This window comes from Schistocerca piceifrons, chromosome X (assembly GCF_021461385.2).
Source record: "Schistocerca piceifrons isolate TAMUIC-IGC-003096 chromosome X, iqSchPice1.1, whole genome shotgun sequence".
Lineage (NCBI taxonomy): Eukaryota > Metazoa > Arthropoda > Insecta > Orthoptera > Acrididae > Schistocerca > Schistocerca piceifrons.
In genome coordinates, this window is record NC_060149.1 from 591,422,572 (window position 1) to 591,440,660 (window position 18,089).

Here is an 18,089-nt window from a genome sequence, read left to right on the forward strand (position 1 = left end):
GTAATGAATGTGTTTGGCAGTAGTTCAATGACATTCTTCTTGCCTTGTTGTCAGCATTCTTTGTTGATATATTAATTGATTTTTGTGCTTCTACTGAGTTATTCTTTGTGTATATGGGTGTGTTGTTAAATAGTAGTATATGTTTGGCATCTCCATCCTGATTTCTGGACACACTACAACCTGTCTTTCTACTCTGAACTCAATTCTTTCCTTCTTTGAATATTTCTTTTTTAAGTAATATACTGTATAACTATTTTAAATAACCTGTTTACAATTGTTCTGCTAAATGTTTTTCCGAATTGCCTAAGTTTGTTTTTGCAGGGCAGAAGAAAGTTGTTGGGCCCATGAGTGTAACATTACCAAAATATGGGACTGATAACACTGCACTTAGTGCATAATTATTTACAGGTAGTTGTATTTGTTGCTGAAAAAGTGAGGAATTTGTTTGAAGGCACTACTAGTTGATCTGTGATATTTGTATTTATATTTGTATCTCCATATAAAATTATATTAACTTTTGTAGTTGACACTTTACCTAGAACTTCAGTTAATTTCTCAAACCACACAGCATACTAAATGTGTTTAGGAACCTGTAACATGAGTAAAACTGTGTGTGAATCAAAAAGAAGCACCGAGTAACATGGTGCAGTAGTTAACGAACTGGAATGGCATTTGGGATGACGACAGTTCAAATCTGTGTCTGGTCATCCAAGTATTGATTTTCCATGATTTCCTTACATTGCTCCAGACAAATGCGCTGGGTTCCTTTGTGTTGTGTTGCCTACTGTGGGAGTCAGTGTTGACTCAAAACAAGGAAGGAGAGAAGTTGCAATGGCCGGTAGCAGGAAACCAAAACAATCTGTGCAGAACTTGAAGATTAATATAACACTTTATTTCTATAGAGAGGAGATCTATTACTTAACTTGTGCTTGGGTGCCTCTTACATTCAGTTACTTATACAAACTATTACTACACACAGAATGCAGGCTAAGTATCGTCTTCTTATTACTCAGTGCTGATACTCTTAAAGTCTGTGACCAAACTGGGCCAACTAGCGATGGGTGACTGGTTAAATCACCATTGACAAGGGGCACAGAACTCTGTCAAAAATGGTTCAAATGGCTCTGAGCACTATGGGACTTAACTAACCTAAGGACATCACACACATCCATGCCCGAGGCAAGATTCGAACCTGTGACCGTAGCAGTCACACAGTTCCAGACTGAAGCACCTAGAACCGCACGGCCACACTGCAGAACTTTGTCGTCTTGGAGGTGTGGCACTGCCTGCTCTATCCATTGGCATGTGGGTAAGCACATTCTTGCTGCCATTTTGTGGTGCCGCACTGCACTGGTCAGTGTGCAGTTGATGCTTTAGGACTACACACTTCGAAATGGCACGGCTGATGTCCTCCCACATCCTTGAAACATTCTGAGATTGTCCACCATATCTAAGGACATCAATGTTGATGCGGCATTTAACACTAATTTTCCTTTTTTATTACTAACAAGAAACATGTTTTGTTCAGACTAAAGCTCTAAATCTGAGTTTAGTTCTATGTATGTTTTTAGATATGGTACAATATATTTTTAATTTTCACACTTAATCAGTTTCCTTATCTATCACTTGGGTCCACCACATTTATTATTATTGCTGGAATGATGTCTTTTAGTTCTCACATAGCAGTGACACTGCTATGTGCTGTTGTACATGATTTTGCACTTGGTTTTTGCACTAAGTTGATGAAAATCGTACATTCACACAGGCAAATTTAAGAGATCCTAAAACCTGGTCAAACACACTTTTGGATTAATATAAACATGTAAAATAAATACATAACCTTATGTTTAAAAAAGAAAGGGCAATTGTTGTTCAAAGTTGAGAAGAAAAACTGAAAGTCATAAGAATTTGATGAGTAAAACATATTAATCAAAGGGACAGTTTAAATGACATAACCTCTACAGAAGATATTTGACGGCATGTGAACAAGTATGATGGATGGGATGTGAAATCCAAATAATTGCATCTGATTTCCTTCCTGTGAACATCTTCTTATTTCTTTTCCCCTTCAGCTGCCTATGAAAAAAGCTGGTTGAAATTTCTTTGGACTCAATGATTGTGACAAAATGATCTGCCCAGTCAATGAGAAGCACATAAGTTGATATATATTTTTTCTCTTCATCTCCCTTTAAACACTGCTGGTATTTCAGTTATGAAGCACACTTCTTTGTTTTTCATTAATATTTGTTGTGATGTAAAGCAGCCTACAATAAGTACTGTACAATAGTTTCTAAAGTTAATATGCAGATTTAGATACCTGTTTTCAAACTTTAATAAATAAATTAATTGCATATATCTCTTTTATAGTGTCATTTAACACCTATGTTTTTAATACCATTCTGATTGCTGTTTTTGTAGAACATTCCACATCACTCACATAACCATGCATCTGAGGGAACTATGCCATCAGAAATGACAGCTTTCATCAATCACAAAGGAGAAATTTTTCCAGCACAACCAGAACTACAATTAAAAGCTATTACCAATAATGTACACCAGGAGGCAACTGATGGACATGAGGTATATCATTAAATAAGGACTTATTTAAGAATAATATTATTGATGATTTATTTTATTGTAATTCATTACTTTGATACCTAGTCTTCTATTAAAATAAGTACAAGAGGGAATCAAATGAAAACCTTAAGAGTGCAAATAAAAATCGGCATTTTGTGCCGTTCTTCTGTAAGTTGGCATTATTGTTACCAATGATGTAAGGAATACTCTGTAAGTGGCAGTATGCTACAGACATGTGAAACATGGACACAATACCAGTTCAAAATGGCTTCATTGGTTGTGACGTGCACCAAGGAAGAACAGCATTCTGTCATAAATTTTTTGAGCAGTGAAGGTACAAAACCTCTCGAAATCCATTGGCGAAAGAAGGTCTAGTATGGTGATGCATGTCTATCATTGCAGGATGTGTATGAGAGGAGCAGAAAGTTTGGAAATGGTGTGACTTCTGTGACAGATACTCAGCACCTGTTTCAGGCACACCACACCGTGACAGCAGAGTCTGCTGCAACAGTTGAAGCCATTGTAATGGAAAATCACCATGTGACTGTAGATGAAATAACCACAGATGTGAACATTAGGCATGGCTCAGCACATCACATTAATCATGAAGTGGTTAAGTTTTGGCAAAAGGTCTACAAAATGGATGCCATGGCAGCTCACTCCATAACTGAAAGAGTGGTTCGTTGATGTCTGTGAAGAACTTCTATAGTGCTTTATAGCAGAAAGTGATGGCTTCTTCAAAATACTCATTACAGGAGCTGAAATCTGTGTACACTACTACCAACTGGAAACAAAGAAAGCAAGCAAAGAATGGTGCCATTCCTTATCACCAAAACCCAACAAGTTCCATACAGTCATCTACAAGAAAGGCTTTGCTGACTCTCTATCTGGATGAATGAGGCATTGTCTTGGAACAGTACATGACTAGGGGAAACACCATCACCAGTGCCTCATATACCAATGTGTTAAAAAATCATCTCCCGCCTGCTGTAAATGATGTGGACTTCTAACTACATGTGTTGTTTTGCATCATGACAATGCTCAGTTTCATAATACATATGCAACTCCTGCAACCATCAGTGATCTGCACTTTGATACTGTGCCACATCTGCCACACTCACCAGATCTTGTTCTGAGTGGTTACCACATGTTTGGACAACCCAAAGGGGCGATAGGAGGAATAAATATTTTGTTCCAATGCACAGGTGCAGCAGGCAGTGCACAAGTAGCTACATGCATGACAAAAGAATATTTATTCAGAGGAACCCATGCACTTCCTACATGCTGGAGGAAGTGTGTTAAATGACAGAAAGACTATGTCAAAAAATGATACATTTGATTTCCACTTTTGTTCAGTGAAAGAAATTACAAATGATATTCAAGGTTTTTGTTTGACTCCCCTTTGTATAACAGATTCTAATTTTGAATGTTGATAAGTTTAAAGTGCAGGATATTTTTTGATATTGTTCCTCTAGGTCGACAGCTTGTGTACCAATTTCCTGCATCAGTGACTCGTTTGTCATTGACAGTGCCACAAAGCAACAAAATAAAGGAGCCATCATATTGCATTAACAATGTCTTCAATTCACTCAATGATATGTTGTATAAAAGTGGACTTAATGTATTCTGATCAAACACTTAATGATAAAAATCAGGTAATTGCCAGGAATGATGATATCTACCAGCTACAGGGAGTACTGACACTGGTGCGACCACAGTGTGACACACTATTGTTGCAGTAGTGGTAGTTCACCCAGAAGAAACCCATGATTAATGACTTCACATAATAGAATTGGTAAGGTTCCACATTCTGGCCCTAGCTGGACCAAACAGGCCTGACGACCTCAATGTCATCCCCTACTGATAGTGTCATTGAATACAGTAGGGAGGGGCAAATGATCAGCTAATTGCTTTCTCAGCTATTAATCACTCGAACAGCTCCTCAGTTGGCCTCATGGGGCTGAGTGCAATCCATACCAGACCTCCCACCAAGGAAAAGTCCCTGGCGTTACCAGGAATCAAACCCAGGCCCCACATGGTGTTCAGCTATGCTGACCACTTAGCTGAGGAGTTGGACACATAATAGACGGAGGGAGTGATCTGCTCTCCATTGCAATTGCTGAACAGCTTGTGATTTTGCCATGTTTATTTTTCATTGAACTGTTGCTTACAACTTTCTCAAGTTGATTTTTGTGTTCCCTTTAGACTACTGTTTCTCTGCCTTCTGATTATATGTGATTTTTGTGTGCCCTTTAGACTATTGTTTCTCTGACTACTGATTATATGTGGTTTAGAGCATAGATTTATTTTGGTTTCATTTACTGAAGCATTTGGCCTAGCTAATTATAACCTAGCATATCTTGGACCTTTTGTATCTATTCCCATTTTACAGAAACTATAAAGGAATATTTTTATGACCATGCCTCAACAGTGGCATTTCTTCATACTCAAGGCAACACAGTAGAAATTTGAAGTATTTCCAAACTATGGAATAGTGGGATCAACAGCAGTCAGTTCCATTGTAAAAACATTAGAAGCAGATACAGTTTTTCATGGATTGCTACCCAGTGGCACCACCTCTGTCACCACTGCCATTTGTGTGTTTAATGAACCAGTGAAGGGGTAGGACACTGACATTGTTTCTGCACACTGTAGTCCTCAAGCCCCAATGGGCCAACTATTACCAAAATTTAATATTAATTTTGTTTGTGTTACAATAATGAAACAATATAGTTTACAAATAACTAATTTGTTCTATACCTCAGATGTCTGTTGCTTGTGTTAGAGTCACATAATTTGAGGTACTGATGTCTGGTACATTGCTGCATATACTGCACTGGTTTGTTAAGTCACTGAAAAGTAACTCATTAATGAACATGTACATGAGATACTAATATCTTGTTTCATGGAATATCAAACATCCTTGATGATCTTCTCACTGTGGGTCTATGGAAGAAAAAGTTTACCTCACCTAATCTAATACCAATAATTTATTGCTACTCTCTTAGAAGTTCTGTACACACATCAATTCTTAGTGCTCATTACTTATCCAGTAGCTTGCATTCTTGTTTTTGTGGAAGAGTTTAATGTTATCTTTATCTAAAAGACAGAAGGGCATAACTAAATTTCCTAGGCATCATTATTGGCAATTCATAATTTTTGTAGTATAGCTTTGAGCTGCATGAAGTGCCACAGTTGTGTAGTTTGATTTCTTGTTGCAGCAGTTTTGCCATAATCCTCACTGATTAATCCAATCTTTATTGTTAGTATATAGTTCTACATAGTGGGACATGAATAGGGGCTGTGCTTGTTGTGTGTTAAAGCAGAAGGAATTGCCCTCTATTTAGAAACAGCTAGAAGCACAATTAGGCATGGCTTCAGACTGCTGCTGTGGTCTACGCTGACACTGGAGCACTTGTGGCATAGACTGTAGCACCTCTCGTGCTTCTAGCATTTCAAGGAAATCCTGATGTCACTTTGCCTTCTGATGTGCATGACCTGGCTGTTTTATCCTCACTTAAGACTGAATGCAAGGCAAAGGAGGGTTTGTCTACATATAGGTAAAAGGTCAAAGATGTATAAAGGCTCTGCTGCCATCTATTGAAAGCACTGGGGACAGTCAGGTACAAATCTTAGCTAATGTCAAGATGAATGGCACTGATCAAGTGTAGGCTAATACATGATTCTTTGAAGCAAATTATCAGCTGGAGAGTTGTAGTCCCCCCTCCCTGGACTTATCATCATACCTATCAAGTAGAGGGCAACTGGTAAAAATAATGTCACATGATGGAAGAACAATTCATTCAGATATACTAAGAGTCACCTCATGAGCCCCAGAGGTCTCAGCTTTATACCCCCTTCTCTTCCTTATTTTTATTAATGATCTCCCAGAAGACATACCGTCAACAGTACTTGTATTATTTGCTGAAGATACAAACCTACTCCCTTGCAACATGTCTCCATAGAAGATGAGAGCTGACTTAGTTGACAGCAGTGGAAGGCTGCTGCACTGGCTCTATGATGAGAATCACTTACTTTATGTGGATAAAAAAGCTCATACTGTCATCTGTCCATTTAAGAATCTTACAATATATATAAAACCAATTACCACAGACAATAAAGTTATTGAAAAGGCCAATGATTGTAGGTAGATAACACACTACAATGGAATGTACACAGAGATAAACTGCTGTACTAATTGAGTAGCATCCAATGTGCCTGTAGAATGCTCGAAGGTGTGACTTGAGCACTGTTACAATTGTTTACTTTTCTTTGGTTAATTCTATCATTTCAAGTGGCATTCATTTCTGGGGGTCAATATACACGAAAATGTTTCTGTTGCAAAAACAAATCATGATATAACTGTTGCCACATGCAGCTACCAAGTGGTTTGCACTTTCATTTATACATTCACAAGAAGTTATATGTCATTAGGTAAAATTATATATTACACCAATGAGTAAATGTAAATTATCAGAAAATCTTGCAGTGAAACTGCTAGATAAAGTACTGAGAGGCCGTTCTCTCTTGATATAATACAGGCTGTGGTGTACAGTGGCAATCCATTATACAGTTTCTAAATGTGGTGAGTAAGATTCCACTAGTCCTTCACAACCACGTGCATAGATTGTCACTGATGCTGGAGAAGCAGTTGTTTCTATATACTCTAAATATATCCAGTCACTGGCAACTTAAGCAGTCATGTAGGCTGTTGAATGACCTCTTAGGAATGATGAGCCACACTGTTGAATATGCAACTGCAAAATGGCAATTTTTTTGCGTCAAATTTTGTAGTTGATATGCTCACAAGAGATATGAGAAGTGAAAAGTAAGGAAGCAGTATTGGAGTTCAAGATCCTGTCAATGACAAGGACACTAAGGACTGAAGACAAGTTCAGATTTGGGAAAAATGAGAAAGGAAATCAGGCACATCCATTTTAAAGAAACTGTGTCACTACTTTCCTTAAGAAATTCAGGGAAATAATGAGAAAGCTGAATTTGGATGGCCATACAGAGTGATGAACAGCTGACTTGACACCTGCAAGTCCTGAGCCTTAATAAGACAAGAGAGAAGTCAGAACTATCAATCTACAAAAACAAACTTTTTTAAAATAACACTTAGAGAAAAGAAGTTTGGACTGAAGCAATGCAAACACAACATGCAAATGAGAAGTGTGATGCATTTCTTAACACAATAATTTACCATTATTATGCAGTCTTTCTCAAAATAATCTGTCAGAAAAAGCAGAGTCACCTTAGGAAATGGATCACCGAAGAAATAATTGAACTTCAGACTAGACTGAATAGACAGAACTGGAAGAAGTACAGGCAATTAATAAGAGAAGCAAAAGCCATTTCAAAAAACAAATCCCTACAGTGGCATAGCTAGGCAGTTTGGCACCCAGTGCAGAGTTTTAATTTGTTAGTAGGGTAAGTAGGTTCCAGAACCTGATAAAATCTTTTAGCACTCTCTTAGCAATACCAATTCATTTTCAATAACGTAAACTACATATACAAGGGAACAAAAACCAGTGATGAAAGGATACATTGTATTAGACTTGCTGATAACATCATTACAGTTGTAGACTCCAAAAAAGAAATGAATAGAATGTTGCAAGTCATATAAGACACTCTTAAACTCTGGAAATCAGAAGTGAACAAATGGAAAATAAAAGTAATGGTAGGAGTACAGGAAAATATGGGAGAAATTAAAACCAATATGAAAATTGATGATATCAGAATTGATCAGGTGAAACTATTTTGTTAACTCAGTAGAGTAATCACAGAGGACAATTGAGGCTTAATTCTAGTGAAGAGAAGGATTCCATTGGAAAAAAGCAGACATTTATCACTAAGAAAAATATTTTAACCACCATACATATGAATATTTATGTCAGAAAATCCTTTGCAAACTCATTTGCATGGAGTACACTGCTCTATGGAAGTTAGAGCTGGACTCAGGGTAAATTGGAAAGGAATCAGCTTGAAGTTTCTGAAATGTGGATATTGTGGAAAATTACAAGAGCTAGCTGGATGGAAAGAAAAACTTACCTGGAAGTCTTGAGGAAAATCAGTGAAGAGATAAAATTATTAAAGGGAATGGAAAAGTGAAAAATAAAATTTATTGGACATGCCATTAGACACAACACTATCATCATTAATATTCTTGAATGGAAAGTGGAGTATATGGGAGACATCAAAAAGAGGGTAGGATGTGTCAGTTTCATGGAACTGAAATGAGTAGCCAGTGACAGAAGAGAGTGGTTGCACTGACAAGATGTTAGCCTTTAGAATATATGTGTATACTAACAACAAAAGGGGGAGGGTGTACTTTATGACCACCACAAAAAATTACAAATTTCTGTAATTGTTGTTGACTTTCACTTACAACAAGACTGAGGTGTAAGTAGCGTCTAGAACTTGAAACAACTGAATATGACATTTGCTGGGATATTCCACATCTACTACTATTACTTAATTTTTTAATCAAATTTAAGTGAAAAAATTAAAATAATTACATAATCTGATAGAAGCATAGATGTATTCGTTAAAAACAATAAATAATTTTTCAAAATTTTAAAACTTAAAGTACATGTCTAGATTACAATATTTACACCTGCATTATTGGTTTTGCTAGGTTTAAGGCATCAGATTAAACTGATTTTCGCTATGTTACAAGTATGCTCTCTGCACATAATGAAGGGACCAAATAAAATCTCAACCATCTGTTGCAACATGTACCTAGGTAATGTGGAAAGTGATCAGTTGTACTTTACAGTATCTGTTCTCCACACACAACATTCTCTGTACTGTTTATCCTTGTCAGTTTTACCAGTATTGCCACTGAAATCTAATTTAAAATTCTTGTTGGTTGCAATTCCATAATATGCATAAAGTGTTGTAAACACTCAGAGAAAAATGCAACAGTTTTAAAAACTGACTGAACTATGTATTACATGTACTAAAACAATATTTGGTTTCAGATTTCAGCTTGGAAAAATGGCTACCAGCCTTCTCTAGATGTTCCTCATTCTGCGAAAGCTAAGAAACAAACAATTGCACCAGTGGCCTATATGGTTGTTTTTGGAGATGCCATTCACAATTTTATTGATGGAGTATCTATTGGAGCTGCATTCACTGACAGCATCTGGACAGGCATTAGTCTCAGCATTGCTGTCTTCTGTGAGGAACTGCCTCATGAATTAGGTAATAAAGATTTTGATTAAGAGTAATAATACATCACAATGAAAGAGCAAAGTTTTTGTGTCACTTCATGCTGTAATGCACACACAGTTTCATACAAAAACATACATTTTACAATATAATGGTAAGGACAGTCAGAAGAACTTAACCCTCTCAGACTCAAATTTTTTCTGTAGGAAGGAAATTTTTTCTTTGTGCTGTAATGCTCTTAGGTGACGTTTTTAATGATTTTAGATGCTAGATTTATACAAAAATATGTACCTATTTTCAAAGTTATACTTTTTACACTTGACTTCTTTTTATGGGCCAAAATAACTCATTTTGGAATATTCACTGTTGTAATAAATAAACTGATCATTCACTAAACTATCATGCAAAATAACAAAAACAATATTTAGTCATACATCAAACTGTAATGAAACAAACACTTCCATGTATTCTGGAGATCACAAGCTGCTGCACACTGCTACATTGGTTTGTTTATATTTTTAAAGTGATGCCCAAAAGCTGGTATCACTGTTTGCACATAATGGAAAGACTGAATATTCACAAATGTTTACATGAGGTTTCCATTGGGAGAAAATGTTTCTGTAGCAGCTAAGCCACATTAAAAGATAATGTACACAATTGTAGCCAGAGAGTCTGAAAGGGTTAATATGATTAGTGAACAGCTATGAAATCTTGGATTCAAATGCACTGTATCATAGTTTAATGTATATGCTTATCAAGTAAAGCTATGATTATCTTATAGTTATGTCATGATTCTTACATTCTTGCCCTCACATGAATTTCTTATTTGTCCCAGCAAGTTCAGATGTCCATTTTATTTTCCTCTGTTGTTTACAGTTGCTTCACAAAAGGTCTTGCATTACTGTTTTTCAGTTTGCGATTCATTTACCAATATTAGCATATACAAACAGCATTCAATAAGTAATACAACACTTTTTTTCTGAAAGCAGGTTGGTTTTATTCAGGATTCCAATGCATCATATTATTCTCCACTCTTTTGGCTACAAAACCCTACTTTTCAACGTAACCCCTGTTCAATGCAACAACCTTACATCCCCTTACTAGGAGAGCCTGTATGCCTACATGATACCACTCTACTGATCAACACTGGAGCCAATGCCCTGTCACATCAATAACCTACCCATCATCCACATACTGCTTCATGTGGAGTGCATCATTCGTTGGGCCGAACACATGGAAGTCAGATGTGGTGCAAGACCTGGGCTGTAGTGTTGATGAGAAAGAACAGTCCAGTGAAGTTTTGTGAGATCCTTTCGGGTGCACAGACTTATGTGAGGCCTTGTGTTGTCATAGAGAAGGAGAAGTTTGAATAAGAGTGTCTGCATATTCAAACATTGCAGGTGTCACAGCTGTATGTAGCTAGCCAGCACGCGGGTGATTGGACAGGTCTGTACAACTTCGTTGCAATGAGGCGATGCTTCACCCAATGACTCACCATGCTATTTTTTCACTTCCAGGATAGCCGATAGAATTGGTCTCAGAATATCAGCTCAAGAAACAAAATTCATGAAAAATGTAGAAAAATGCTGCAAAATACATGGAAACATAAATGCATAAAAAGGAGTGAGTTATTAAATTTAAATATCTTGGAGAAACTGCACAGCAGAATGGACTAAAAGAATTTGTAGTAAATGGAAAAGTTAATTAAGTGGAAAGAGCTTAGGGTTTGAATAAAAACATCAAGGATGGGACGAGCTTATCTGTAAATAAAAAAATTGAAATACTGTACCACAGTAGTAAGACCAGATTTTTTGAAAATGCTTTTGAATGCTTAACAATTAACTGTAAGTTGGAGAAAATAGAGATACTTGAAAGCTGACTTATTAGAAAAAATGGGTGCTGTACAAACTACAGATGGTTGGAAAATGAGAAGTAATGAGAAAATCTTCCAAAGAATACAGAAAATATGAGAAGTAATGGTAAAACGAAAGGTAAGTTTCTTTGAATGCCTCTACCACATGAACGAGAACAGGCTAACAAAACAAATATTCCTGTATTTCTGGAAAAAGAAGTAAACATTAGCATGGATTACAGAAATAAGAAAACAACTAGGAAGAAATGACATCAAAGAATCTAAAATAACAGAAAGACACTTCTTTAAGAGTACAGTAATAAATTTAGAAAGCTTTGAAGGCAGAAGAAATCAGTTACACCAGCAAAGGAAATGAAAAAACAACACTGACAGATGACGATGGAATACCAAGAAAATAGGCAACCGTGAAGAAAGAGGAAGAATTGAGTTGCTTAGATTGCGACAAGGCATACTGTTTATTTTGTTAATGGGACCATTTATCCAGAAAATAATTCGCAGATTTCCTATCAGGCATTTGGCTTTTAAGAAAATTACTGCAGATTAAAATGTCATAAAGTGCTTAAGCAGTCATGTATGTATGGGCGTCTACAGAAATGTATCCAAGAAGGGGCAAGTTGTTACCGAAGAAATAAATTTTACAGGAAGTACACAAAGCTCACTGTATCTTCAGAGTTTGATAGTTGTCCAGTCAATATTTTTTGAAGGTAGATTACTTTTACCCTAAAGGTAAGTGTATTTCATTAGCATATTCTAAGTACATCTTTTTATATTATTGGCATCAGTCTGTTGAACCAACTCTTAACAGGACTTAATCAAAATGGTCCTCATCTCCTTTGTTTGACATGATATTGAGTGACCATGGCAGCTGGGCTACAGACCTCATAACTCTAAGGCTGGCTGTTGCACTGGGTTGCATCCCATGTAGTTTAAGAACCATTTATTTTAAGGAGGTCCAAACACCTTACTGACCTGTATAGTTCATCATTTTTACCTCTCTTACAGCACATAAATTGGCATTTCTTCTGCATTTGGAGCCACAAATGCATTGTAGTTGAATACACCTATAATTTGGCATGATTGTTTTCCACATAATCTGCTACAGTTGCCCTACCATTTAAGACAATGCAGTTCCAACAAGCCTTGGTGGGTCATATATGAACCTACTGTCGAGATGAAGATGTACAGCAGGCAAAGGGGTTGTTCTTGCAGGAATTTGGGTGGGTGTCATACAGGTGCACTGCACCCATGTTTATACTGTGCTATGTGTCAGAGCTGTCCCATTTTGGAGATCGTTAATGGCTGTACAAGTAAGCGACACAGAAAAGATGGGGAATCTATTTTGGCAATGTTCTGTAAAGGTTCACATCAGCCAAGGTAGAAAAACAATGCCAAAACCATCAACATGACAAGAAAATTTTATTATTTCCTGTGAAAAACCTGACAGTCAAATAAATAATGTACTGTGTATTAAAGCTGGTGTTTTCCCTTGCTTTCAGAAATGCTAAATCTGTAGTTGAATAGACACAGAGATAATAATTTCTACTAATGCATGAGACTTCTGAAATTAATAAAAAGTCCACCTCAGATTTCAGTCAGGACGGGCACGTGTCCCCCCTCCCCCCCCCCCCCCCCCCCCCCACCACCTTTTCCTGTTCTAAGCTTTTTCTCCTTTTCTACTTTTTTTTCACAAAGTGCAGTATAAAGTAATCATGTAATCATCCACTCTCCAATTCAGATACTCTGTCATCATTTCCATAAAATAACGTGTAATCTCATCCTCTTATGAGTATATTTGATATTTTGATTTCTGATTATTTTAATATACAATTAAATTGGCTAAATTCTACAAAGTATTGTACTTTGAGAGCAATATTCCAACTGTTATTAAGAGACATAGACTCTTTGTCATGACAGCATTATTAAATGATTGCTGAGATTATCAGCTAAAGTTAGAGGATGAGATATAAAAAGGTGTAAAAATCATACATTAATTTTTTCATATTTAAAGAAAGAATAGAAAATAACAGAACTTCACTTACTGGGCATATACAGTATAACAATAACACACATTGTCAATCATTCTGTCATCAAGGTACTCATGAAATGTAAGGAAGTTCTATAAAAAATGTACTCTATGCCCATAATGACGTATGCAGTGCAGATCTTTTCAGTGACAGGAAGGGAGGAGGGAGACTGCAAGCCAGTGAAATGAAATTCCCAAAAAGAATGTTAGGGAAAATGAGGAGGGCAGAGTGAGAAATAAAGATTTTGGCAAGGAAACTGGAGTAGAAAAGTTCAGTGATAGGATTGAAAGGAGTAGGTTAAATGGTTTGGGCATGGAAAGAAATGAAAGACAGAGGAATACCAAAACAAATGACAGGGCAAGAGGGAGACCCAGAGAAAAATGGATTGAATCAATGAAGATCAATTTAAGAAGACAAAATCTGGCCTGGAACAAAACAAGAAGAAGAATTGTGTGAAGACAGGGGAAAGTCGAGAAGTACCATAAATGGTCCAATACAGCCTGAGGCTGGGTAAATGGGTTAGAGATATGGGCAGATATCAGTATTCATTCCATGCTGCTTCAGGCCTATGCCAGAATTCATAAATCATAGTGGCTGGCGAGTGGTGGCACTCAGTTTCTTGGTAACCCATGACCAAATCAGTGGAACTACTTCTGTACTGTGATATTTCAGGACAGTATGAGCAATGTACAGTCTTGTGTTGTCTTCTTGAAAGATGACATTATGGAGACCTAACAGATAGGGCAAAACCACTGGCCTTAATGTGTCATAAATGCCTAACTTGGTGTCAAAATCACTTGCTCTGTGAACCAAGATGATCATGCTGTGTATCCAATGGCACCCCATACCATCGCACTAGGTGCTGGACCCATGTGATGATAACAATGTAGTTTGGCAATGTTCAGTCTCCTCAGAGCCTCCACACATGGATATGTCCATTATGATGCTATATACAGAATTGAAAATTGTCTGAAAAGACAACATGTTGCCACTCCTGTGTCCCATGTTGTTGTTAGGAACACTACTGTTGGCATGCCTCTCACTGCTGCCACATTAAGGGATGCCATAATAAAGTTCTCTGTGCTGAGAGTCTGTGAGGCCCCTGATGTCATTGCTCTCTCTTTGTGGACACCTATATTGCTGCAAACAAGTCCATTTCCTGACTCGAGATATGTGACACAACTGTGAGATCATTCCCAACTGAGTGAAAAATATGTCTTCCTCTCAGGTGCTAGTCACGTGGGGCTGGGTGAGATCCTACATGGCATTGAGTATGGGCCTTGTGAATCTATTGAATCCAATTCACATGACAGTCATGAGATCCAAACCAATGTGAGCAGCAATATGTTGGAACAATAAACCATAGTCTCAATAGGGCAGAATTCTGTCACTGTTGAATTCTGACATGTTCTGGTAGACATTTCTCCTTCTTGCAAGAGACATGACACAATCTTCTCACAAACAAATAACATTCACATATGATTTCTCTATGAGAAATACATAATGTTTCCTTGAGTATAGAGTGTACTTGGTGTTTATCCTATTTACATTGTGTGATTACTCCAAAATATTAATCATTTTCATATCCAAGCATGTAGTTTACTTCATGCTTGGATGTCATCTTTGTGGTGTTGCAATTTTATTGGCCAGCAGTGTAGATAATTCACATATATAGATCCAAAGGTCATCATCTGTTATCTATCTGTCACTTGTCACTTCTTTCACCACTGAGCACATATTTTTATATGTGAAAAATGCCAAGCTGCACCATGGTTCCAAGTCCATATTAAACTGTAGGTCTCCTTATATCTCACCTTGTATGTCAGCTGAAAGGAAAGATGAATGCAAGACTGTAACACCTCCAATATGCTTATGCTTAGTAAAGCACTCAGATGCTCAAACCAAACTGTGCTTTGTGACAGGTTTGCCTTACCTGTCCATCTACCTACCTTACCTATTTTGTGCAGTTCTGCTGTAATGTTAATCATTTTCTATAAAAGACTGTGGTACACTTCATGCTAGTTGTGTGCTTGTTGATGTTGTCTTCATGGTGTTGCAATTTTAATGTCTAGCAACGTAATAGGAGTGTATTAGCAGTGGAGTGATCTCATTTCATCATTTCTGCACAAAGCTAATGTAATAGTGAGAGGAGACTGCTGGGAAGGCAATACTGTGCTATTTGCAGGCTAAAGGCAGGCCACACTCAGGTAGAGGCCACCAGATCACTAAATGCTCATCTTTGTGTTGTTCATAGAGCTTGGCAATAATTTCTGATCATAAGTTTGGCATGCAGGAGATTTAACAAAAGACAATGCAATTACACACATTGACAAATTTTGACTTTTTGTCTAGTGTTAGCACAAAAATATGAATTGTTGACTAAATCCATTGTGATGATCATGAATCTGAAGCTGTTTCCCTACAGTATGTCAGGGTTTTGCACCATCACCATTGTCAAAATCTGTAATCAATGAAAACAGAAACCAATTACATGAAGGTGGAGAAGAAATGGAACAATAAAATGGTAAAAAAAGTAAAGTGATAGATACAAAATTGAAGAAGCAAATACAATTATTTGGACACTCACCTCTCATGGGGGTACTACTTTCCTTTACATTTGCCCATGAATAAATGCCTGATGTCCTTCCTTTTGTGTGTCACCTCTCCTACACATGTGATACACCAGCAGTAGTCAGACACCATGTTTATTCCCCAATGACCCTGATAATGATGTTCCAGATTTTTAAGTTCCTGATGGAACCATTAATCAAGTCCCTCTAATGTGTCAACCAAACTGTCCTGAGAATTGTCTAGGAGTGACGTTAGAAAAATTAAAATTTGTGGTAAGTTCCTATGGGACCAAACTGCTGAGGTCATCAGTTCCTAGGCTTACACACTACTTAACCTAACTTACACTAAGGACAACACACACACCCAAGCCCGAGGGAGGACTCGAACCTCCAATGGGGAGAGCTGCGCGAACCATGGCAAGGCACTCTAGACCGCACGGCTACCCCGAGCAGCTGACATTAGAGAATGTGTTTTTTTGGGAAATCTACCATTCTAACTGTTTAAATGACTGTAGCGTACCTTCCACTATATCCTTGTAATCAGGGTGCTTATTCTGGCTAATGAATTGATGTACAACATTTTTTAAACTTCTCCAAGCTTGCTGTTCTCTTTCCATCATGGTACTTGCAAAGTGTTCATCAGACATCAAGTTACATGTATCGAGTCCAACAAATATTCCTTCTTTTAAATCTACAGCAGATAGATTTGGAAACTGGCTACACAGATATTGAGAAGAGTTTCCTGTTTTGTCCAATACTTTCACATACTGCTTCATCAGTCCTAATTTAATACACAATGGAGCCAATAAATTGCGATCTGGATTAACCAAGCATTCATTCACAATGTTCTTTGATCCCACTCTCTCCTACTCCAACGCTCATGATACACTCTACCATCCCATTTAACATATATAGCAAGACATATTTATGTGCCCTGTCTGCTGGCTAAGAAGAATGCCATTCACTCTACAAACACCAAATACAAGCGTCGTGTTTTTTATACATTCATGGTACTGTACGACTCTTTTGAGTGTACTGATGCTAGCTCATATCCAACATGTAGTAACACTGCTTTCAAACTTTGCTTTGAACAATCTATAAATAATCTTTATTGCTTACAGTTATACTCCTCAACTCCCACTTGCGTCACCAATCAGGCAATGTCTCTGCAGAACACCATTAAACCAGCTCCAACAAAAATTTTCCTAAAGTTTTTATCACAATTTATGTACATTGAGTAAGATGTAATGTGTGCAAGTAAATTATCCTTCAATGGCAGTATGATCCATGAAGTTTTGTTGTGCCTTTTGAGAGCCAAAAGTCTTTCAGCAAATTGTTAAGGTCTGTTCAAGTAAGAGGTTTTGGGTTGTTACCAGTACTACATTTGGAATATTCAGATACACCTCTTTCATGACTTATGTCTAGTTCAGTGAATTCAGATGTATGCACTGATGTTGTGGAGAGGGGATTGGCAGCCCTGGATCATGAAGGTCACATATAATCACCTGTATAAGTTTGCATACGAGATTTTGTTCATGTTTCTTTTGTTGTCTATCACTACTTTCATCATACAGAAGTAACAATCATTGATGTGATTCTTCTATTCATGTCATATAATGGGAACAGCAAAGTTCAGACACTTCATTTTACCTTCAATCCATTTCTTTAATTGCTCTGAGCATGTATGACGCACAGGGTGTTGAGCAGTTGACTTGTTCTGATCTCTGAGCTTCATGCCAAAATAAGCAAAATATGATTTCCATGCAAATTCCACTATTTGTTGAACTCCTGTACTTATCACATAAGTTCCATATATGTAACAAAGTATATCTGGGCTATTCACACACTACTTTCCTGATGTTTTGAACATGG

At 37.2% G+C, this 18,089-nt stretch overlaps 1 protein-coding gene across 1 annotated transcript in view; it reads left to right on the top strand.

Annotated features, from left to right (window-relative positions):
• LOC124722965 (metal cation symporter ZIP14-like) overlaps positions 1-18,089 on the top strand; it is a 214,037-nt gene that overhangs the window by 182,937 nt on the left and 13,011 nt on the right. The window contains exons 6-7 of the mRNA XM_047248134.1: positions 2,419-2,580; positions 9,561-9,783. Of these exons, the coding sequence (XP_047104090.1) occupies positions 2,419-2,580; positions 9,561-9,783 (385 nt within the window). The remainder of the gene's footprint in view (positions 1-2,418; positions 2,581-9,560; positions 9,784-18,089) is intronic.